Below are 24,309 nucleotides of genomic sequence, written 5' to 3'. Positions count from 1 at the left end.
TTCTACCTATTTGGCACTCATGTTGCTGGTATGACAAATATATTTACTTAAACCTGATTTTGAAGGGGGTTTAACCAATACTATCATTTGTCCTCTAAATCATGTGTGATGGTCAACCATTAAGGAGATGCATCTGAGCCCACGGTGATTGGGGTGCGAAAATCGTCCTTTAGCGTGTCAACCTCCACAGCTAGGTAGAGGCAATCTAGGCCTAGTGTAGGGTATCTGCAGGTTAGTTTATCTTTAGGTCGCATATTTTTGGTATATACCTTTTTTCACTGGGTTGGTGTTTTTTACTGAATTATAAAAGGTTAAATTTTAAATGGAAATATATGTTCACACATTAATTTAGATTTCCACAAGCCCACGCATTTTTTATTTTCCTGCTGACAACGTCAAAGTTACAGCTCTTAGTCCTCTTTCACACATCAGTGTCTCCAGTACGTGTGCTGACAGTTTCCACATGTACCGGAGACACATACACACGTAAACCCATTCAAATGAATGGGTCTGTGACCATCAGTGTTTTCCAAGGACCATGTGTCCGTGTGCCCCACACGTATAAATGTCAGTTTTTTCCCGTCAGAATGGGCGGCAAAACGTCCTGCACACGGAGACGTCCCGCACACGTGGATGTCATCTGTGCGACACGCATCGGGAAAGAAGGGGTACAGGAAGTTGTATGGTAAATAAAGACACAGCCAGAATAAAGTCCTTTATTAGAAATAAAACAAAACACAGTTTTACTTTTTTATTTAAAAATAACAAACACAGTTATACTCGCCTAACGCCTAATTCCACCAAAAACTAAGTAAAAAGCCCCCTCCTACTGTCATTGATCTGACTTGAATATAAGGCCGGGGTCACACTTGCGAGTTCAGTGCGAGAAACTCACATCAATACCCAGCGCTGCCGCCGGCACTCGGGACCGGAGCGTTCAGTTGCATAGAAATTCATGCAACTGCACACTCCAGTCCCGAGTGCCAGGACTTGATGCACGTTTCTTGCATTGAATTCGTAAGTGTGACCCTGGCCTAACTCATCATTCTCCCCTGCTTGTGCTGATCGCCGGCAGAGCAGGAGAGAATGATGAGAGCTGTGCTCCACACCTGGCACCGGGGAACAGCGCTTAATGTAACGCTTCTTCCCTGCCAGCCGTCTGTGTGGTAATGATGTGGCACATGGGTGGCTCAGGGTTGCCACTCGTGTGTCGCAAGTATTACACACATGGACACGGATAGCTCATGTTCCATTTTTCTGGTACCAGAAATAAATGGACGTGTGAAACCGGCCTTAGAAGAAAGGGAGGGAAAAATGAAAGAGCAGAAAAATCCCAGTAGCCTTCCATGATTGTGTGGCACCCCAGGAGTTCAGATACCACAGTGGTGTTGCCCTCCTCTCAGGGAGGGTAATGCCATGCCTGGAGACAGGGTCGGCTCCAGGTCTTTGAGGGCCCCAGGCGAAAGAGTCTCAGTGCCCCCCAACCCCTTTAACACATACCACAACTCATGGTGCACAGATACAGCAGAGAAATATAGGTATAGTACAATGCCAGATTTCACTTCTTACATGAGTGATAGCTATTGTTAATTCTATAATACAGCAGAGGTGCTTTATATAAGTCAACCCCTTATATGTAAATTTTTGTGACCTACTCCCTCTTCCTCAGTTACCAGTAGGCATTTTATTGTTAGCTGAACTTGCTGCAAAGAAAAAACTGCATACATTGAATATGACAATTTTTTAATGGAAAACTTGTTAAAGTAAACATTAGAAAGTATTAACGTAGAACATTTGTAAAAGTGCAAAATGGGTTGCGGCATCACAACACATCAGTATTCGTTGTCCCATTGTTTTGAATTCACTGTCGCTTTGTAGTGCTGATGGCTGACCCCAGTAAGGCTACTTTCACACTGCCATTGTTTTGAATACGTCGCAATGCGTCGTTTAGGGGAAAAAACGCATCCTGCAAAGTTGTTTGCAGGATGCATTTTTGCCCCATAAAGTAACATTACCGAGTAACGTAGAGTAACGTTTTTTGCTCCCGACAGACCGCCCCCACCTCCCCGCACCTCACAATGGGGCAGCGGATGTGCCGGAGAAATGTATCCGCTGCACCCGTTGTGCGGCGCATCAAACGCTAGCGTCGGAATCTCGGCCCGACGCACTGCGACGGGCCGAATCCGACGCTAGTGTGAAAGTAGCCTAATTGACATGTGCAAAGATGCAGCTTAAGAGCTATAAAAACAAGAGAACAAAAAAAAATAAACCAGTAGCGCAATTCGGTGGCAAACCAAAGATTTGATTTGAAAATTGCTAAAAAGCTTTTCTCCTGGTTTTTTCAGCAGCAAAACAACATATAACTTGATTCAAATCTACACATTCTGCTTCTTGTGACTCAATTGAAAGAATTGCCAATGCATTTAACCATTCTTGAGACATCTGGAACCTGAGGAAGTTTTTAATGAGCTTCAGTTTACTGAAGCTCAGGGGTGTCAAACTGCATTCCTCGAGGGCCGCAAACCATGCGTGTTTTCAAGACTTCCTTAGCATTGCACAAGGTGCTGCAATCATTATGTTTGTAGATGATTAAATTATCACCTGTGAAGTACAAGGAAATCCTGAAAACATGACCTGTTTGCAGCCCTCGAGGAATGCAGTTTGACACCCCTGCTGAAGCTTCTTTCGGCTGACGCAACTGAAACGAGACTCTCCTTCAGGCCCTGGGATCCATATTCATGTAAATAAAAAGAATAAAATTAAAAAACATGGATATATTTACCTTCCGATGGCCCCCGGAGTTCTCCCGGCTCTCAGCGGTGCACGCGGTGGCTTCCGTTCCCAAGGATGCATTGCGCGAAGTACCAGAGATGACGTCTCCTCTCCTCCAGACCCAGGGAACCATCAATGACCGCTCCCTGCACACGCCGTACCCGGCTTATAAGACGACCCCTGACTTTTGAGAAGATTTTCAGGGCTTATAAAGTCATGTTATACGCCGGAAAAAACGGTATATTTTTATTTATTTTTAAATTTTTAAATTGACCAATAATATCACAGACAAGGAACAAATACTGCTACACCATGTCCAGACCACATATTACCACCACAGTGATTGAATAATATCACATACAAGGAACAAATACTACAACATCATGACCAGACCACATATTACCACCAGTGACCAAATAATATCACATACAAGGAACAAATACCACCGCACCATGACCAGACCACATATTACCACCACAAAGTGACCAAATAGCACATACAACGGACAAATACCACAACACCATGTCCAGACAATATATTATCACCACATAGTGACTGAATACTACAATACTGATTAGTAATAAAAAAAAACCCACAATACTATCACCATAAGTGCCATTATGCACAGGATATCTGTACTGTGAGTGCCTGCGTACAGGTAATGCAGTGATCAATGGTGACATTATACACAGGACCTCTGTATATAGTATACAGTGTATAGTGTCATTGTATAGGTAACACACTGACTCACCAGTGATGTCTCTAGGTGAAGTCCTTCATCTTTGTTTTTCATCTTTCATCCAGCACAGATCACCATCACTTCTTCCAGCCAGGACTCGTCTCTGCAGGAAATAACACAGTTATCTCGAGCTCCGCTTGCAGAATACATTACATAATTTTTCCTAACTTCTGCATTACACCACATGAAGAAAAAAAGACGACATAGTATCACTCTACACAGTAACAGGACCGCCCCCCCCCCATTTAAAACAGTATACTAAAAAAATAAAATAAATACATAACTGCCGTAATAATATCCCTTAATTAGCCCCTATGGTAATAATATTCCCCATCCTTGACCCAGTGTATCTTATTCCTGGCTTCAGCTATATGTTCTCCCATCCTGCCCCCATGACTATCCATTCTGCATCCTATGATCTCCCCTTCCTGCCCCATCTGTCTCCATCATATCCACCCTGCCCCATGATCCTGCACGATCTGTCCCCAACCCTGCCCCATCTGTCTCCAACCCTGCCCCCAGTGTCTCCAATCATGCCCCCATGTCCTTCATCCTGCCCCGTGTCTCCAATCATGCCCGTATCTCCATTCTGCCCCCTATGTCTCCAATCGTGCCTCCATGTCTGCAATCCTGCACCGTGTCTCCAATCATGCCCCCTGTATCTCCATCCTACCCCATCTATCTCCATTCCTGCCCCATCTGTCTCCAATCCTGCCCCCAGTGTCTCCAATCCTGCCCCATGTCTCCAATCCTGCCCCATGTCTCCAATCCTGCCCCTAGTGTCTCCAGTCATTCCCCCAGTGTCTCCAGTCATGCCCCCTTGTCTTTCATCCTGCCCCGTGTCTCCAATCATGTCCCTGTGTCTCGCATTCTGCCCCACGTCCAGCATTCTGCCCCCGTGTCCAGCATTCTGTCCCCATGTCCAGCATTCTGCCCACGTAGCATATAACACAGCCCAAGTAGTATATAGCACAGCCACGTAGTATATAACACAGCCACGTATATAGCACAACCCATGTAGTATATAGCACAGCCACATAGTATATAGCACAGCCCACGTAGTATATAACAGCCACGTAGTATATAACACAGCCACATAGTGTATAGCACAGCCCACATAGTATATAGCACAGCCACGTAGTATATAACACAGCCATGTAGTATATAGCACAGCCCACGTAGTATATAGCACAGCCACGTAGTATATAACACAGCCACGTAGTACATAGCAGCCATGTAGTATATAACACAGCCACGTAGTATATAGCAGTGTGGGCACCATATCCCTGTTAAAAAAAGAATTAAAATAAAAAATAGTTATATACTCACCTTCTGGCAGCCCTGGGATCAGCCCAGGCTTTAGCGATGCTCCCGGCAGCTCCCACTCCCAGTGATGCTTTGTGACAATAATCTGTGATGATGGAGCTGTCTCGCGTGATCCAACGTCATCTGGGGTCATTTCGCAAGGCATCACTGGGAACTGGAGCTGCTGGGAGCATCGCGAGGATGGGGAAGGCTGCGGGGGTCGCCGGAAGGTGAGAATAGCACAATTTTTTATTTTTTTTAATTATTTTTAACAATTATATCTTTTTACTATTGATGCTGCATAGGTTGGTCACACTTGTCAACATGGGCCCCCCGTTCTGCTAGGGCCCTGGCACTTGCCCGGGTGCGCCGGGTGTTGACGCCGACCCTGCCTGGAGACAGGAAGGATACCTTTGGCAGGTAATCTTACATGTAACACTTTCTGACTCCAGGCCAGAGGGGGAGCTCTAAACCCGGTTTAAGGGGAACTTCCCTATATACATCCTGGTCTGGAGGAGGTTGACAGTTGACAGTTGGTAGCAGACAGTGAAGGAGCACAGAAGGACTTAGTAGCTAGAGGAGAGCTGCGACTGGGCCCCTCTAAGCTGATCGCAGAAACCAGGCATGGTGAACCCGAGGCTGTGAGGAACTTCAGGTCCCACGGCAGAACCGGAGGGCAGGAAACTAAAAGGGACTTGCCCATTTATTACCTGAGGTACAGCAGCAATCAGAGCCTGGAGTCACTTTGGACAGAGACCCCAAACATACGGCTCAAGTTGTCTACCGTGCAGGTACTGTCCTGGACAGGGGAAAAAGAGGACCTTGTTAGACAACTACAGGCAGCAAGGGACTACAGACCAGCGTATAGTGGAAGCATACCTCACAACATTTGAAGAAGGAAAAGAGGGACAGAGCTTGCGGCGTGTGTAGCGCGCCGTGGCAAATTTTAGGCAAAGTCTCTGACCACACTCATTTCACAACTAGTCACACCCATATCAACGCCCCAACCACACCCATTTAGCACTGCTGATCACACTGTTTCATAAAAAATAATTATAAACAGAAAAAAATATAGCCACACAGTGCTCCATACTGTATAATGGCCACACATGATGCTCAATACTGTATAATGGACACATAGTGCTCCATACTGTATAATGGCCACACAGTGATCCATACTGTATAATGGCCACACATAGTGTTCCATACTATATAATGGCCACACATAGTGTTCCATACTGTATAATGGCCACACATAGTGCTCCAAACTGTATAATGGCCACACATAGTGCTCCATACTGTATAATGGCCACACAGTGATCCATACTGTATAATGGCCACACATAGTGTTCCATACTGTATAATGGCCACACATAGTGTTCCATACTGTATAATGGCCACACATAGTGCTCCAAACTGTATAATGGCCACACATAGTGCTCCATACTGTAAAATGGCCACACATGATGCTCCATACTGTATAATGGCCAGACATGATGCTCCATACTGTATAATGGCCACACATAGTGCTCCATACTGTATAATGGCCACACATGATGATCCATACTGTATAATGGCCACACACAGCGCTCCATACTGTATAATGGCCCCACAAAATGCTGCGTACAGTATACTGGCCCCACATGATGCTGCATACTGTATAACGGACTCACATGATACTTTGTACAGTATAATGGCCCCACATCATGCTGTTTACAGTATAATGGCCTCTCATGATGCTCCATACAGTATTATGGCCCCACAAGATGCTGGGTACAGTATAATGGCCCCACACGATGCTGGGTACAGTATAATGGCCCCACATGATGCAGGGTACAGTATAATGGCCCCACATAATGCGGCATACAGTATAATTGCCCCATTATGCTGCACACTGTATAATGGCCTCACATGATGCTTTGTACAGTATAATGGCCCCACATGATGCTTTGTACAGTATAATGGCCCCACACAATGCTGGGTACAGTATAATGGCCCCACACGATGCTGGGTACAGCATAATGGCCCAACATAATGCTGGGTACAGTATAATGACCTCACATGATGATGGGTACAGTATAATGGCCCTATACGATATTGGCTACAGTATAATGGCCCCACATGATGCTGGGTACAGTATAATGGCCCCACGTGATACTGCGTACAGTATAATGGCCACACATGGTTACCCCACCCCATCATTGCCCTCACACCCCCATCATTGCCTTCTTCAGCACTACACACACAACCTTTCAACGCGCTCCCTCGCAGCAGCCGGCAGCTTCCACTCCCGTGGCACTGAATGATGTTACCCAGCCGTGCCACTGACTACTCACGACGCTGCAGCTCCAGTATGCCACTGATAAAGACCTCTCCATGTCTCCTGTGCCAGTCAGTGTCAGAGCGAGGAGCAATATCTGCTCCAATCCGACACAGCTAGTGTCTGCTCCGTATACTTCGTACACATGCGGCTCCGCTCCGTACACCTCGTACACACACACGACTCCACTCCATACACCTTGCACACGCGGCTCCGCTTCATACACCTCGTACACACGCGGCTGCGCTCCATACACCTTGTATAGACGCAACTCCGCGCTGTACACTTTGTACACACACGGCTCTGCTACACCCACACTGTAAACCCCTCCTGACCCCACACAGAAACTTCCCCTCATCCAGCACCATGACAACCAACACAGCAGAGTCCGGCATACACTGAGGCCCCTGATCATGTGACCCCCTGACTCCTCCCCTTCTGTGACCTCATCACAGGTCCTGTGCGCACAGAACAGCCATATATGTGACAGACACTCTCTGGATCTTCTGCTTTCTGGGCTGGTTCCTCCTGTAAGTCCTATTAACCCCTTAATGACCGCCAATACGTCTTTTTACTGAACTGAGATATAAGAGAATAGCATAGTGTCGGCACGGTCCAGATCTGTTTAACCCCTTAGATGCTGCTGTCAATCGTGACTACCGTACATCATATAATTGGTTAACAAAGTGTGACTTCTCCCTTTTAATCCCCATCGGCAAACTGAGATCATGATTGTGTGGCCCTGATGTTTGCCACGGCAATTCATGACCAAATAGCGGCCTTAACCCCTTTACCCCCAAGGGTGGTTTGCACGTCAATGACCAGGCCAATTTTTACAATTCTGACCACTGTCCCTTTATGAGGTTATAACTCCGAAACGCTTCAACGGATCCTGGTGATTCTGACATTGTTTTCTCGTGACATATTGTACTTCATGATAGTGGTAAAATTTCTTTGATAGTACCTGTGTTTATTTGTGAAAAAAACGGAAATTTGGCGAAAATTTTGAAAATTTCGCAATTTTCAAACTTTGAATTTTTATGCAATTAAATCACAGAGATATGTCACACAAAATACTTAATAAGTAACATTTCCCACATGTCTCCTTTACATCAGCATAATTTTGGAACCAATTTTTTTTTTTGTTAGGGAGTTATAAGGGTTAAAAGTTGACCAGCAATTTCTCATTTTTACAACACCATTATTTTTTAGGGACCACGTCTCATTTGAAGTCATTTTGAGGGGTCTATATGATAGAAAATGCCCAAGTGTGACACCATTCTAAAAACTGCACCCCTCAAGGTGCTCAAAACCACATTCAAGAAGTTTATTAACCCTTCAGGTGTTTAATAGGAATTTTTGGAATGTTTAAATAAAAATGAACATTTAACTTTTTTACACAAAAAATTTACTTCAGCTCCAATTTGTTTTATTTTACCAAGGGTAACAGGAGAAATTGGACCCAAAAAGTTGTTGTCCAATTTGTCCTGAGTACGCTGATACCCCATATGTGGCAGTAAACCACTGTTTGGGCGCATGGGAGAGCTCGGAAGGGAAGGAGCGCTATTTGACTTTTCAATGCAAAATTGACAGAAATTGAGATGGGACGCCATGTTGCGTTTGGAGAGCCACTGATGTGCCTAAACATTGAAACCCCCCACAAGTGACACCATTTTGGAAAGTAGACCCCCTAAGGAACTTATCTGGATGTGTGGTGAGCACTTTGACCCACCAAGTGCTTCACAGAAGTTTATAATGCAAAACCGTAAAAATAAAAAATCATATTTTTTCACAAAAATTATATTTTTGCCCCCAATTTTTTATTTTTCCAAGGGTAAGAGAAGAAATTGGACCTCAAAAGTTGTTGTCCAATTTGTCCTGAGTACGCTGATACCCCATATGTGGCAGTAAACCACTGTTTGGGCGCATGGGAGAGCTCGGAAGGGAAGGAGCGCAGTTTGACTTTTCAATGCAAAATTGACAGAAATTGAGATGGGACGCCATGTTGCGTTTGGAGAGCCACTGATGTGCCTAAACATTGAAACCCCCCACAAGTGACACCATTTTGGAAAGTAGACCCCCTAAGGAACTTATCTGGATGTGTGGTGAGCACTTTGACCCACCAAGGGCTTCACAGAAGTTTATAATGCAGAGCCATAAAAATAAAACAAAATTTTTTTCCCACAAAAATTATTTTTTAGCCCCCAGTTTTGTATTTTCCCTAGGGTAACAGGAGAAATTGGACCCCAAAAGTTGTTGTCCAATTTGTCCTGAGTACGCTGATACCCCATATGTGGGGGGGAACCACCGTTTGGGCGCATGGGAGGGCTCGGAAGGGAAGGAGCGCCATTTGGAATGCAGACTTAGATGGAATGGTCTGCAGGCGTCACATTGCGTTTGCAGAGCCCCTAATGTACCTAAACAGTAGAAACCCCCCACAAGTGACACCATTTTGGAAAGTAGACCCCCTAAGGAACTCATCTTGATGTGTTGTGAGAGCTTTGAACCCCCAAGTATTTCACTACAGTTTATAACGCAGAGCCATGCAAATAAAAAATATTTTTTTTCCACAAAAATTATATTTTAGCCCCCAGTTTTGTATTTTTCCAAGGTTAGCAGGAGAAATTGGACCCTAAATGTTGTTGTCCAATTTGTCCTGAGTACGCTGATACCCGATATGTGGCAGGGAACCACCGTTTGGGCGCATGGGAGGGCTCGGAAGGGAAGGAGCATCATTTGGAATGCAGACTTAGATGGATTGGTCTGCAGGCGTCACATTGCGTTTGCAGAGCCCCTAATGTACCTAAACAGTAGAAACCCCCCACAAGTGACCCCATATTGGAAACTAGACCCCTCAATGAACTTATCTAGATGTGTTGTGAGAACTTTGAACCCCCAAGTGTTTCACTACAGTTTATAACGCAGAGCCGTGAAAATAAAAAATCTTTTTGTTTTCCCACAAAAATTATTTTTTAGCCCCCAGTTTTGTATTTTCCCAAGGGTAACAGGAGAAATTGGTCCACAAAAGTTGTTGTCCAATTTGTCCTGAGTACGCTGATACCCCATATGTTGGGGTAAACCCCTGTTTGGGCACACAGGAGAGCTCGGAAGGGAAGGAGCACTGTTTTACTTTTTCAACGCAGAATTGGCTGGAATTGAGATCGGACGCCATGTCGTGTTTGGAGAGCCCCTGATGTGCCGAAACAGTGGAAACCCCCCAATTATAACTGAAACCCTAATCTAAACACACCCCTAACCCTAATTCCAACGGTAACCCTAACCACACCTCTAACCCTGACACACCCCTAACCCTAATCCCAACCCTATTCCCAACTGTAAATGTAATCTAAACCCTAACTTTAGCCCCAACCCTAACTGTAGCCCCAACCCTAACCCTAGCCCTAACCCTAGCCCTAACCCTAACCCTAACCCTAACCCTAGCCCTAACCCTAGCCCTAACCCTAACCCTAACCCTAGCCCTAACCCTAGCCCTAACCCTAGCCCTAGCCCTAACCCTAGCCCTAACCCTAGCCCTAGCCCTAGCCCTAACCCTAGCCCTAGCCCTAACCCTAGCCCTAACCCTAGCCCTAACCCTAGCCCTAATGGGAAAATGGAAATAAATACATTTTTTTTTATTTTTCCCTAACTATGGGGGTGATGAAGGGGGGTTTGATTTACTTTTATAGCGAGTTTTTTAGCGGATTTTTATGATTGGCAGCCGTCACACACTGAAAGACCCTTTTTATTGCAAAAAATATTTTTTGCAATACCACATTTTGAGAGCTATAATTTTTCCATATTTTGGTCCACAGAGTCATGTGAGGTCTTGTTTTTTGCGGGACGAGTTGACGTTTTTATTGAAAACATTTTTGGGCACGTGACATTTTTTGATCGCTTTTTATTCCGATTTTTGTGAGAAAGAATGACCAAAAGCCAGCTATTCATGAATTTCTATTGGGGCGGCGTTTATACCGTTCCGCGTTTGGTAAAATTGATAAATCAGTTTTATTCTTCGGGTCAGTACGATTACAGCGATACCTCATTTATATCATTTTTTTATGGTTTGGCGCTTTTATACGATAAAAACTATTTTACAGAAAAAATAATTATTTTTGGATCGCTCTATTCTCAGGACTATAACTTTTTTATTTTTTTGCTGATGATGCTGTATGGCGGCTCTTTTTTTGCGGGACAATATGACGCTTTCAGCGGTACCATGGTTATTTATATCTGTCCTTTTGATCGCGTGTTATTCCACTTTTTGTTCGGCGGTATGATAATAAAGCGTTGTTTTTTGCCTCGTTTTTTTTTTTTTTTTCTTACGGTGTTTACTGAAGGGGTTAACTAGTGGGACAGTTTTATAGGTCGGGTCGTTACGGACGCGGCGATACTAAATATGTGTACTTTTATTGTTTGTTTTTTTTATTTAGATGAAGAAATGTATTTATGGGAATAATATTTTTTTTTTTTTCATTATTTTGGAATATTTTTTTTAATTTTTTTTACACATTTGGAAAATTTTTTTTTTACTTTTTTACTTTGTCCCAGGGGGGGACATCACAGATCAGTGATCTAACAGTTTGCACAGCACTCTGTCAGATCACTGATCTGACATGCAGCGCTGCAGGCTTCACAGTGCCTGCTCTGAGCAGGCTCTGTGAAGCCACCTCCCTCCCTGCAGGACCCGGATCCGCGGCCATCTTGGATCCGGGGCTGGAGGGAGCAGGGAGGGAGGTGAGACCCTCGCAGCAACGCGATCACATCGCGTTGCTCCGGGGATCTCAGGGAAGCCCGCAGGGAGCCCCCTCCCTGCGCGGTGCTTCCCTGCACCGCCGGCACATCGCGATCATCTTTGATCGCGGTGTGCCAGGGGTTAATGTGCCGGGGGCGGTCCGTGACCGCTCCTGGCACATAGTGCCGGATGTCAGCTGCGATAAGCAGCTGACACCCGGCTGCGATCGGCCGCGCTCCCCCCGTGAGCGCGGCCGATCGGCTATGACGTACTATTCCGTCCAGGGTCAGATAAGCCCAGGGCACCTCGACGGGATAGTACGTCTAAGGTCACAGAGGGGTTAAAGTCCTCCACCTATAGTGGTCTGTTCGGAAGTTAGCGACATTTAGGTGGTAAAAATAACATTTTTCCTTCCTGTTAAGTCACTTTGCCTTAATTCCTGAAAATCACCTGAAGGGTTAATAAACTACCTGACAAGTTTTCAATGTGTGGGGGGTGTTGTTTTAAAATAGTATCACCTTTGGAAGTTTTCCAATATAGAGGACCCCCAAAGTCACTCCAAACCTGGATAGGTCCCTCAAAAAGACAAGTTTTGAAAATTTCCTTGAAAAAAAGTAAAAATTGCAAAGTCATTTTTAAACCTCCTAAAAGGCTAACAAAATAAAATAACATTTTACAATCAGTGCTGATGTAAAGCAGACATGTGGGAAATGTTATTTATTAATGTTTTTCTGTGGTATAACTATCTGGATTAAAGGGATAATTATTTGAAGATTGAAAATTGCAAATTTTTTTACATGCTTGTTAAATTTCTGATATTTTTTATAACTAAACACAAATCATATCGACCTAAATTTACCATTATCATAAAGTATAATGTGTCACGAAGAAACAGTCTCAAAATCACTGGGATTTGTTGAAGCGTTCCAGAGTTATTACCACATAAAGTGACACTGGTCAGATTTAAAAAATTAGGCCCGCTCACTAAGGGGTTAAACAAGCCAGGAGAAGATCCTGTCAGATCTGTGATGTGAGATCCATCATCTGCTTGCACAAGCAGCATTTCATAGGGAGATCATGGAAAGGGAGTGGTGGTGTGAACACGCACCTGTTGCCATGTTCTGGGGTCGGACACCTTTTTTAAGCCGCTGTCATATCCCTTGGGGGTTCCTTATGTAGTGTTTGTGACATGACATCAAGATCCCTTATGTCAGAACCAATACACATACGTGACATAAAGATAATAAATGACACAAGAAACAACAACAAAGGGAAAGAAACAAACAACCTCCGCACATCCATAGAGTGACAGCATTATAACCTACTAGTAAATATCGCAGACAATGATATGTAAATTGTTGGTTTCGCTTGGATACATTTTCAGTTTCCCCGTGATGTTGATGCCTCAGCGTTTACAATTTGTTTTTCATCTCTTTTTTGTTTGTTGTTAACAGATTTTTTTTTTTTACACATTTGTGGTAACACTGAGGCGACAATGACTTTTTGAATTAATTTTTACAAAATATTAAAATTTACTCCCCTATCACAAACACATAAATTAAGAGAGGGACAGCATGGTGCAACCCTTCACCCCTCCCCCAGTGTAACCGATCAGTGGGTAATGGACAGAAGAGTGAGACTGATTACAGATAAACCGTTGTCTATCGGAGCTTTCTGTTAAAAAGTGTTTTTTGTTTCCCCTCATATATGGAGATTTTAGGGTCTCCACCCTAGAACAAGCAGCGTAGAGTTTCCCTTGTGAAATCTGCCCTCAGATTCCTGCAGCCCCTGTCAGTGATTGACCTTGTGCTTTGTTTCAGCTCATAGTGAATACAAGTCGGATTGGGACCTGGAGATGCCTATAATGGGGGACATATTGTTTGGTAACGAGGGTGGATACACGGAATGGAAACATTTCCCCCTTGGTTTCCCATAAGAATAGTGGCCTTGATAACGTTAGGCTGAGACTCGTACACACGACCTTGTGCTGTTACACAATTTGTTGGTGAAGGTTCCTAAGTAACATTATCAGAGCTCCTATTCTTATAGTGAGCCCCTGCAATGATATCCAGGAGACCCCAGAGAATTCAGGAACTGCAGTAAGGACATTCCGGTTTGTTCACTCTCCATGACTGGCCTATTAACCCCTATCAGCACATAGCATGCACTAGTAAACTTCCAAGTTCATATCACTGAAGCTAATAACCTCAGTGAAACATATCTTTCCTCTAGCACATAACCAGTGACCCTCTTACAATGTAAAGAAAACTAAATACTGTAAAATATGTTTCCATTATTATCTCCAGTAATTGTATTATTACACAGGATCCTTTATGATGTTACATCTGCTCATCTTCTTCTCATTCAGTTTTCTATAATAGCGGATCCTTTCTGTGAAGTTCTTCTATAGAAGAGAATTTTCCTGATTTACCCATCAAAAATAAATATGGACAGAGAAAAGATGGCGGAAAAGATATTACACCTCACCCTAGAGATCCTCTTCCGGCTTACTGGAGAGGTGAGAGATTCTGATGATGTCACATTACATCATTCTTATCTATGGGAATAACAGATGGACAGAACTGGAGAGGTGAGGACTCTGGAAATGTCTGTAGTGAGGTTTATTAATGTGTCACTCCATAACCAGGATTACACAGTAGTGAAGACCTCTAGTGAGCGCTGTCAGGACCCTGTGTCTGAGGGATGGGGAAGACCCCTAAGCCCAATCACGGGGCCTACACCTCGCCCCCTGATACATGAGGACATCAATGACCAGAAGATCCTAGAACTCACCTACAAGATGATTGAGCTGCTGACTGGAGAGGTGACACTGCTGGGAATGCTGGGACATTATACAGTAACGCTATGGAGGGATCGGGGGATGACGGTATCATTGTATGTGTCAGGTTCCTATAAGGTGTCAGGATGTCACCGTCTATTTCTCCATGGAAGAGTGGGAGTATTTAGAAGGAAACAAACATCTCTACAAGGACGTCATGATGGAGGTTCCCCAGCCCCTCACATCACCAGGTAATAGACAGGAATAAATACACATGGCCTATAATTATCTGTATGTAAAGATTGAATTCAGTCCCTGTATGTGTTTCCTCCAGATCCATCCAGTAACAGGACAACACCAGAGAGATTTCCCCACCCTCTTCCACAGCACTGTAAACAAGAAGATCCCAATGTTCCTCAGGATCATCAGGTAGATGGAGAGAAGGTGTCATGAGATCTCCCCTATGATGTGTAGAAGGCTGTGAAGGTCTTGTGCTCAGTCTTGTTTTATCCACCAGTATTATATGTTTTGTATTGTGTAATGAGAGCGGTGGAGATATCTATGATCAGCTCTAATCCTGCTGTGTCTTCTCCATCTGTCTATGACTTTTACAATATTTGTTTCAGGGTGAAGATCTGACCCATATTAATACTACAGAGACATATGTGAGGGGTGATGAGTGGTGTAAACAGGAGATTCCTACATATGACCACCCAGGTGAGTAGTAACCACTAAATGCAGAAAAGTCTCAGATTCTTCTCAGTCACCAGCTGTGGCTGCTTTATCGGTCTTGTAGTCGGGCCTTATTACAATAGTGTGATCACCATTTTGCCTCTAGACCACAACATTCTCCTCCTTCTAAAACTGTTCAAATTTCCTTGTGCATTGTTGAAACCCTTTTCTATAGAAGTTAGAACCTGGAGGATCCACCTACCCCCTGGGATAAAAAGACGCTAACCCTTAGGCTGGGTTCCCATTGCGTTATGGGAACGCGCTTAACGGACAGCGTTGCACGGCGAAATTAACGCTGTGCAACGCGTCCGTTAGCGCGCCCATTCACGGCAATGGGAACGCGCAGCACTAGCGCGTGCCATGTTCGGCACGCGCTAGCGATGCGCCGGTGATTCCTGGTGCGCCGCGGACGCTGCTTGCAGCGTCCGAGGCGCGCCCGCGGTCCGTTCCCCGCTCTCGCAGAACGGGGATCTGCGAGAGCGGGGACGTTACCGCGACCCCAGGACGCGGCCCCATTAAAAACATTGCGTTAGCGCAACCCGCTAGCGCTAAACGGGTTGCACTAACGCAATGTGACCCTAGCCTTACCTGTCCAGATTTGTAAACTACAAAGCCAAATGACAGCGTACGTAGAATGTGCTGACAAGTTAGAAAATCACTTGAAGAAAAATATGATGTGGAGGGTAATGATGCTGTTGGCTTCGTAGATCCCTGATATCTTATTGGATGAATCTACCTTCTCTCCCTTCTGTGCTGCTGAATTTGCTCATATGGTCCCTACAAGACCAGGTTCAGTCTTTCTGGCCAAACTTCACTTTTATGATCGATAACATTAAATGAGCAGTGAGGGCCAAGTGTGAATTTCTGTACAATAACAACAGAGTTTTCCTTTATCCTGACTTTTCAATTTCTTTTAAAACCGACTAACTTCAAGAAGGATTGTGATAAACTCCATAAAAAACATTACACATGTGCCATGATATATCTCTAAGCTGTGTGTGGTAGGTGGCTGTAATATACATTTATTCACGTTTCTTATCACAAAAATGATCCAGCAATAATGAGGTGCATCACATAACATCTAATTCCGTCCATTACACTACCAAGTCCCACAGGAAGTGAACAGAAAAGCACAAATTCAAAATAATACCATAAAATCATCTTTTATTAAATAATTTGAGTTGTAAACTAACTACAATTCACCAGACTAAAAACCTATTACCTCAGATGTGAGGGACTACTCGGCTACTAGTCTCATTACACACACTATATACAGTGGGGCAAAAAAGTATTTAGTCAGTCAGCAATAGTGCAAGTTCCACCACTTAAAAAGATGAGAGGCGTCTGTAATTTACATCATAGGTAGACCTCAACTATGGGAGACAAACTGAGAAAAAAAAATCCAGAAAATCACATTGTCTGTTTTTTAACAATTTATTTGCATATTATGGTGGAAAATAAGTATTTGGTCAGAAACAAAATTTCATCTCAATACTTTGTAATATATCCTTTGTTGGCAATGACAGAGGTCAAACGTTTTCTGTAAGTCTTCACAAGGTTGCCACACACTGTTGTTGGTATGTTGGCCCATTCCTCCATGCAGATCTCCTCTAGAGCAGTGATGTTTTTGGCTTTTCGCTTGGCAACACGGACTTTCAACTCCCTCCAAAGGTTTTCTATAGGGTTGAGATCTGGAGACTGGCTAGGCCACTCCAGGACCTTGAAATGCTTCTTACGAAGCCACTCCTTCGTTGCCCTGGCGGTGTGCTTTGGATCATTGTCATGTTGAAAGACCCAGCCACGTTTCATCTTCAATGCCCTTGCTGATGGAAGGAGGTTTGCACTCAAAATCTCACGATACATGGCCCCATTCATTCTTTCATATACCCGGATCAGTCGTCCTGGCCCCTTTGCAGAGAAACAGCCCCAAAGCATGATGTTTCCACCACCATGCTTTACAGTAGGTATGGTGTTTGATGGATGCAACTCAGTATTCTTTTTCCTCCAAACACGACAAGTTGTGTTTCTACCAAACAGTTCCAGTTTGGTTTCATCAGACCATAGGACATTCTCCCAAAACTCCTCTGGATCATCCAAATGCTCTCTAGCAAACTTCAGACGGGCCCGGACATGTACTGGCTTAAGCAGTGGGACACGCCTGGCACTGCAGGATCTGAGTCCATGGTGGCGTAGTGTGTTACTTATGGTAGGCCTTGTTACATTGGTCGCAGCTCTCTGCAGTTCATTCACTAGGTCCCCCCGCGTGGTTCTGGGATTTTTGCTCACCGTTCTTGTGATCATTCTGACCCCACGGGGGGGGATTTTGCGTCGAGCCCCAGATCGAGGGAGATTATCAGTGGTCTTGTATGTCTTCCATTTTCTAATTATTGCTCCCACTGTTGATTTCTTCACTCCAAGCTGGTTGGCTATTGCAGATTCAGTCTTCCCAGCCTGGTGCAGGGCTACAATTTTGTTTCTGGTGTCCTTTGACAGCTCTTTGGTCTTCACCATAGTGGAGTTTGGAGTCAGACTGTTTGAGGGTGTGCACAGGTGTCTTTTTATACTGATAACAAGTTTAAACAGGTGCCATTACTACAGGTAATGAGTGGAGGAAAGAGGAGACTCTTAAAGAAGAAGTTACAGGTCTGTGAGAGCCAGAAATCTTGATTGTTTGTTTCTGACCAAATACTTATTTTCCACCATAATATGCAAATAAAATGATAAAAAAACAGACAATGTGATTTTCTGGATTTTTTTTTCTCAGTTTGTCTCCCATAGTTGAGGTCTACCTATGATGTAAATGACAGACGCCTCTCATCTTTTTAAGTGGTGGACGTTGCACTATTGCTGACTGACTAAATATTTTTTTGCCCCACTGTAAATACAATTAATAAGGAAAATATTTGGCTCTCAATCAGTATCAACATTATCAGTTTAGCTACAAATGATTCCCAGTCATTATCAGTGACAAAAAACGAGTTTTAGAGGAATATAAAACATCTAATGAGAATGCATGATCCACCCATATGGATTTCTCATGTCACTTGAAGAATAATATGATGTGGAGGGTAATGATGCTGTTGGCTTCCTAGAACCCTGATATCTTATTGGATGAATCTAAATTCTCTCCCTTCTGTGCTGCTGAATTTGCTCACATGTCCCTGCATGACCAGGTCCAGTCTTTCTGGCCAAACTTCACTTTTATGATCGACAATATTAAATGAGCAGTGAAGGCCCAGTGTGAAATTCTGTACAATAACAACAGAGTTTTCCTTTAACCTAACTTTTTAATTTCTTTAAAACCAACTAACTTCAAACAGGATTGTGATTAACTACATAAAAAACATTACACATGTGCTATGATATATATCTCTAAGGCTACGTTCACATTAGCGTTACGCTAATGTGCGTCGCTGTTGCGTCGGCGACGCAGCGGCGACGCGCCCCTATGTTTAACATAGGGGACGCGTGCGTTGTTTTGGTGGCGTTTTTCGCCACGTGCGTCGTTTCCGACGCTAGCGTCGGACGCAAGAAAACGCTACATGTAGCAATTTCTGTGCGTCCGATTTTCGTAAAAAACGACGCACGCGTCGCAAAACGCGTGCGTTTTTCCATGCGTCGCCGCTGCGTCGCCGACGCAACGGCGACGCGACGCTAATGTGAACGTAGACTAAGCTGTGTGTGGTTGATGGCTGTAATATACATTTATTCACGTCTGCAGGAGATTTGTTGGCATGGCTTGAGCCCTGGTTTAATGGATTCCCTCCACGTCATAAATTACATTTTGTTTTCAATCCTAAGGAATTCAGATTACTGCACAATCTCTCCTGAAATGGGTAGCACTAATGCTTTCTCTACCCCTCTGGCCAGGACTAATAGCAGCCCCAATGGTCCACCATTAATGAGTAGTTTGATTGGGTTGGGATTGGTCGCCCTCATGTATGTCTGAAACGCCCTGATAGTCTTTTAAAAAAGTCTCCATTTTCTCTGGCAAATGCCCAAAATCTAAATTTAAGACACTTCCGCTCTGCAATATTATACATAATTATCTTTAACCCCTTAGTGACGGAGCCAAATTTTTGAAATCTGACCAGTGTCACTTTATGTGGTAATAACTGTGGAACGTTTCAACAAAGCCCAGTGATTTTGAGATTATTTTTTTCGTGACACATTATACTTTATGATAATGGTAAATTTAGGTTGATATGTTTTGTGTTTATTTATAAAAAATATCAGAAATGAGAAAAAAAAGTAAAAAAATTTGCAATTTTCAAACTTTGAATGATTATCTCTTTAATCCCGATAGTCATACCACAGCAAAACATTAACAAATAACATTTCCCACACGTCTGCTTTACATCAGCACCATTTGCAAAATGTTATTTTATTTTATTAGCATTTTAGGAGGTTTAAAAATGTAGCAACAATGTAAATTTTTTTCAAGGAAATTTACAAAATGTATTTTTTTAGGGACCTATTCATGTTTTAAGTGACTTTAGGGGTCCTATATATAGGGAAACCCCCACAAGTGATATCATTTTAAAAAGAGCACCCCCTGACATATTGAAAACTGCAGTCAGGTAGTTTGTTAACCCTTTGGGTGATTTTCAGGAATTAATGCAAAGTGGCATGAGAAAAATGAAAATGTGTATTTTTACCACCTCTAACTTCTGAACAGATTACTACAGCTGACAGACTCTAAGGCCGCTATTTGGCTGTGAATTGCCATGGCAAACATCAGGACCACACAATCATGATCTGAGACCACCAATTGGGATAAAGAGGGAGCCCCCATACTATGTTAACCATTTATAATGATGTAGTCACTACTGACAGCAGCCTCTAAGGGGTTAAATAGATTTGGATGGTGCAAACACTGCTCATGGCTGATGCAGCAAGTTGTCAGCTATAGTGTCCAGTTGACAGCTGCTGGATTGTCACCTTTATGGGGATATAAGTCTCTTATATCTCAGGTCAGTTAAAAGGCATATTGGCGGTCACTAAGGGGTTAAACTAGATGGTGGCCCAATTATAACGCATCGGGTATTCTAGAATATGCATGTCCACATAGTATATTGCACAGGCCACGTAGTATATTGCCCAACCACGTAGTATATTGCCCAGCCACGTAGTATATTGCCCAGTGACGTAGTATATTGCCCAGTCACGTAGTATATTGCCCAGCCACGTAGTTTATTGCCCAGCTACATAGTATATTGCCCAGCGACGTAGTATATTGCCCAGTTACATAGTATATTGCCCAGTCACGTACTATATTGCCCAGCTACGTAGTATATTGCCCAGTCACGTAGTATATTGCCCAGTCACGTAGTAAATTGCCCAGTCACGTAGTAAATTGCCCAGCCACGTAGTATATTGCCCAGTGACGTAGTATATTGCCCAGTGACGTAGTACATTGCCCAGCCGCGTAGTATATTGCCCAGCCACGTAGTATATTGCCCAGCCACGTAGTATATTGCCCAGTCACGTACTATATTGCCCAGCTACGTAGTATATTGCCCAGCTACGTAGTATATTGCCCAGTCACGTAGTATATTGCCCAGTCACGTAGTATATTGCCCAGTCACGTAGTACATTGCCCAGTCACGTAGTATATTGCCCAGCCACGTAGTATATTGCCCAGCAACGTAGTATATTGCACAGCGACATAGTATACAGCACAGAGCCACGTAGTATACAGCACAGACACGTAGTATATTGGCCAGTCACATAGTATATTGCCCAACCACGTAGTATATTGCACAGCCACGTATGTAACAGGCTAAAAAAGACTTAAAATAAAAAAAAAACATATACTCACCTTCCGAGGGCCCCTTGTAGTTCTGTCGCTTGTGTGCGGTGCACGCGGCAGCTTCCAGTCCCAGGGTTGGTATGAGCGCAGAACCTGTGATGACGTCGAGTTCACATGACCGTGACGTCATGGCAGGTCCTTCTCGCATAGCATCCTTGCCACTGGAACCTGCCGCTTGCACTGCCGAGGAGAGGACGCGACGTCGGAGGGTGAGAATAAAGTTTTTTTATTATTATTATTTGTAACATTAGATATTTTTACTATTGATGCTGCATACACAGCATCAATAGTAAAAAGTTGGTCACACAGGGTTAATAGCTGTGTTAATGGAGTGTGTTACACCGCGGTCCATTAACGCTGGCATTAACCCTGTGTGAGGGCTGACTGGAGGGGCGTATGGAGCGGACACTGAGGGCGGGGAGGATGGAGCGGCCATTTTGCCGCCGGACTGTGCCCGGCGCTGATTGGTCGCGGCTGTTTTGCCGTGACCAATCATCGACTTGGATTTCCATGACAGAGGCCGCGAACAATGAATATCCGTGACAGACAAACAGAAGGACAGACAGAAAGACGGAAGTGACCCTTAGACAATTATATAATAGATGTATAATTTTTCTTGAAACTCATTTGACAGAAAGTATTGGCCCTTATGATAGTTTAGATTGTCATGAGCCACTGAGCCACATACTCTAATTACTCCTGAGAGATTTCACCTATACATTCTCATTTTTTTAACTAAAGAAGACTTAATGAGAGCGTTTAGCGCATAAAAATGGCCAATTTTATGTGTACCTGGTAGCCCCTTTACGGCATCTCTCTTATACCAGGTCCTAAACTTGTCTTTCCTCGCTGAGAATAAACGTCTCCATCTGAATGGGTACATGTGAAACCTCTTCCTAGACTAAAATTCTCTTTCTCTGTGGAGGGGTATTGGACCTGCTGTAATTAAAACACCTGTGGCTAGGAGGCGGAGTGCACGATCAGAAGGCTAAAGAATACATTTCAAAAACCTGACCGGCACATCCAAACATAGACTAAGTGTGAACAGGTGCTGAACCTAGAGTCGCCAACTCGTATCTCATTTTTCATATTTCTAGTGCAGTAATGCAGTTCAAATTTCGTGTTTCAAGTTTGCATGTTTCAGCGCTGCATTATGCTGCCTTATTTACTTAACTATATACGAGTTGGCGACTCTAGGTTCAGCACCTGTTCACACTTAGTCTATGTTTGGATGTGCCGGTCAGGTTTTGGAAATGTATTCTTTAGCCTTCTGATCGTGCACTCCGTCTCCTAGCCACAGGTGTTTTAATTACAGCAGGTCCAATACACCTCCATAGAGAGAGAGAGAATTTTAGTCTAGGAAGAGGTTTCACATGTACCCATTCAGATGGAGACATTTATTCTCAGCGAGGTAAGGCAAGTGTAGGACCTGGTATAAGAGAGATGCCGTAAAGGGGCTACCAGGTACACATCAAATTGGCCAATTTTATGCGCTAAACGCTCTCATTTTTCATATTTCTAGTGCAGTAATGCAGTTCAAATTTCGTGTTTCAAGTTTGCATGTTTCAGCGCTGCAGTGTGCTGCCTTATTTACTTACCGTATATACTCGAGTATAAGCCGAGATTTTCAGCCCAAATTTTTGGGCTGAAAGTGCCCCCCTCGGCTTATACTCGAGTCACGGTAGCGGTGGGGTCGGCGGGTGAGGGGGTGAGGGCGCTGGGGTATACTTACCTAGTCCCAGCGATCCTCGCGCTGTCCCTGCCGTCCCACGGGCTTCGGCGCTGCAGTTTCTTCCTCTCTTCAGCGGTCACGTGGGACCGCTCATTAGAGAAATGAATAAGCGGCTCCACCTCCCATAGGGGCGGAGCCGCTTATTCATTTCTCTAATCAGCGGTGCCGGTGACCGCTGATAGAGAAAGAAGCTGCGGCACCGAAGACAGGAGGGGACAGCGCGAGGATCGCCAGGACTAGGTGAGTATAGCATATTCACCTGTCCTCGTTCCAGCCGCCGGGCGCCGATCCATCTTCCCGGCCGGCGCCTCCATCTTCCCGGCGTCTCTGCTCTCTGACTGTTCAGGCAGAGGGCGCGATGACGCATATAGTGTGCGCGGCGCCCTCTGCCTGATCAGTCAGAGCAGAGACGCCGGGAAGATGGAGGCGCCGGAACGAGACGCCGGGAGCTGCAATCAAGGGAGGTGAGTATGTGTTTTTTTTTCTTTATTGCGGCAGCGGCGGCACAAATTTATGTGGAACATCTATGGGGCACAGTGAACGGTGCAGAGCACCGTATATGGCACAGCTATGGGGTACAGTGAACGGTGCAGAGCACCGTATATGGCACAGCACAGCTATGGGGCACAGTGAACGGTGCAGAGCACCGTATATGGCACATCACAGCTATGGGGCACAGTGAACGGTGCAGAGCACCGTATATGGCACAGCACAGCTATGGGGCACAGTGAACGGTGCAGAGCACCGTATATGGCACAGCACAGCTATGGGGCACAGTGAACGGTGCAGAGCACCGTATATGGCACAGCACAGCTATGGGGCACAGTGAACGGTGCAGAGCACCGTATATGGCACAGCACAGCTATGTATGGGGCACAGTGAACGGTGCAGAGCACCGTATATGGCACAGCTATGGGGCACAGTGAACGGTGCAGAGCACTATATGGTTCACACCTATGGGGAAATATGAACGGTGCAGAGCACTATATGGCACAGCTATGGGGAAATAATGATCTATTTTTATTTTTGAAATTCACCGGTAAATGCTGCATTTCCACCCTAGGCTTATACTCGAGTCAATAAGTTTTCCCAGTTTTTTGTGGCAAAATTAGGGGGGTCGGCTTATACTCGGGTCGGCTTATACTCGAGTATATACGGTAACTATATATGAGTTGGCGACTCTAGGTTCAGCACCTGTTCACACTTAGTCTATGTTTGGATGTGCCGGTCAGGTTTTTGAAATGAAGAAGACTAAAGTTCGATCATTTCAGTAGATGTCTTATTGTGTCACCCTTTAACGCCTCTACATGGATGTAGACTTACACAAAGACGCTTAGGCTAGGGCCACGACATTACTTGCTGTTCTGTGAGAAGGCAAGAAGAATA

General features: G+C 44.3%; 1 protein-coding gene across 2 annotated transcripts in view; it reads left to right on the top strand.

Annotated features, from left to right (window-relative positions):
* Window positions 1-24,309, top strand: part of LOC138664114 (oocyte zinc finger protein XlCOF6-like) — a 103,594-nt gene that overhangs the window by 72,274 nt on the left and 7,011 nt on the right. The window contains exons 1-6 of one of the 2 annotated variants that reach the window (XM_069750540.1): window positions 7,599-7,666; window positions 14,237-14,386; window positions 14,516-14,692; window positions 14,775-14,898; window positions 14,982-15,076; window positions 15,274-15,364. In XM_069750540.1, coding sequence (XP_069606641.1) covers window positions 14,315-14,386; window positions 14,516-14,692; window positions 14,775-14,898; window positions 14,982-15,076; window positions 15,274-15,364 — 559 coding nt within the window. In that variant the 5' untranslated portion in view covers window positions 7,599-7,666; window positions 14,237-14,314. Of the gene's footprint in view, window positions 1-7,598; window positions 7,667-12,800; window positions 12,816-14,236; window positions 14,387-14,515; window positions 14,693-14,774; window positions 14,899-14,981; window positions 15,077-15,273; window positions 15,365-24,309 lie in introns of those variants that run through there. The other variant, XM_069750541.1, reaches the window with a different exon arrangement.

The sequence above is a fragment of the Ranitomeya imitator genome, chromosome 2, assembly GCF_032444005.1.
Source record: "Ranitomeya imitator isolate aRanImi1 chromosome 2, aRanImi1.pri, whole genome shotgun sequence".
In the NCBI taxonomy this organism is placed as follows: Eukaryota; Metazoa; Chordata; class Amphibia; order Anura; family Dendrobatidae; genus Ranitomeya; species Ranitomeya imitator.
This window is presented reverse-complemented; position numbering and strand designations above follow the sequence as displayed.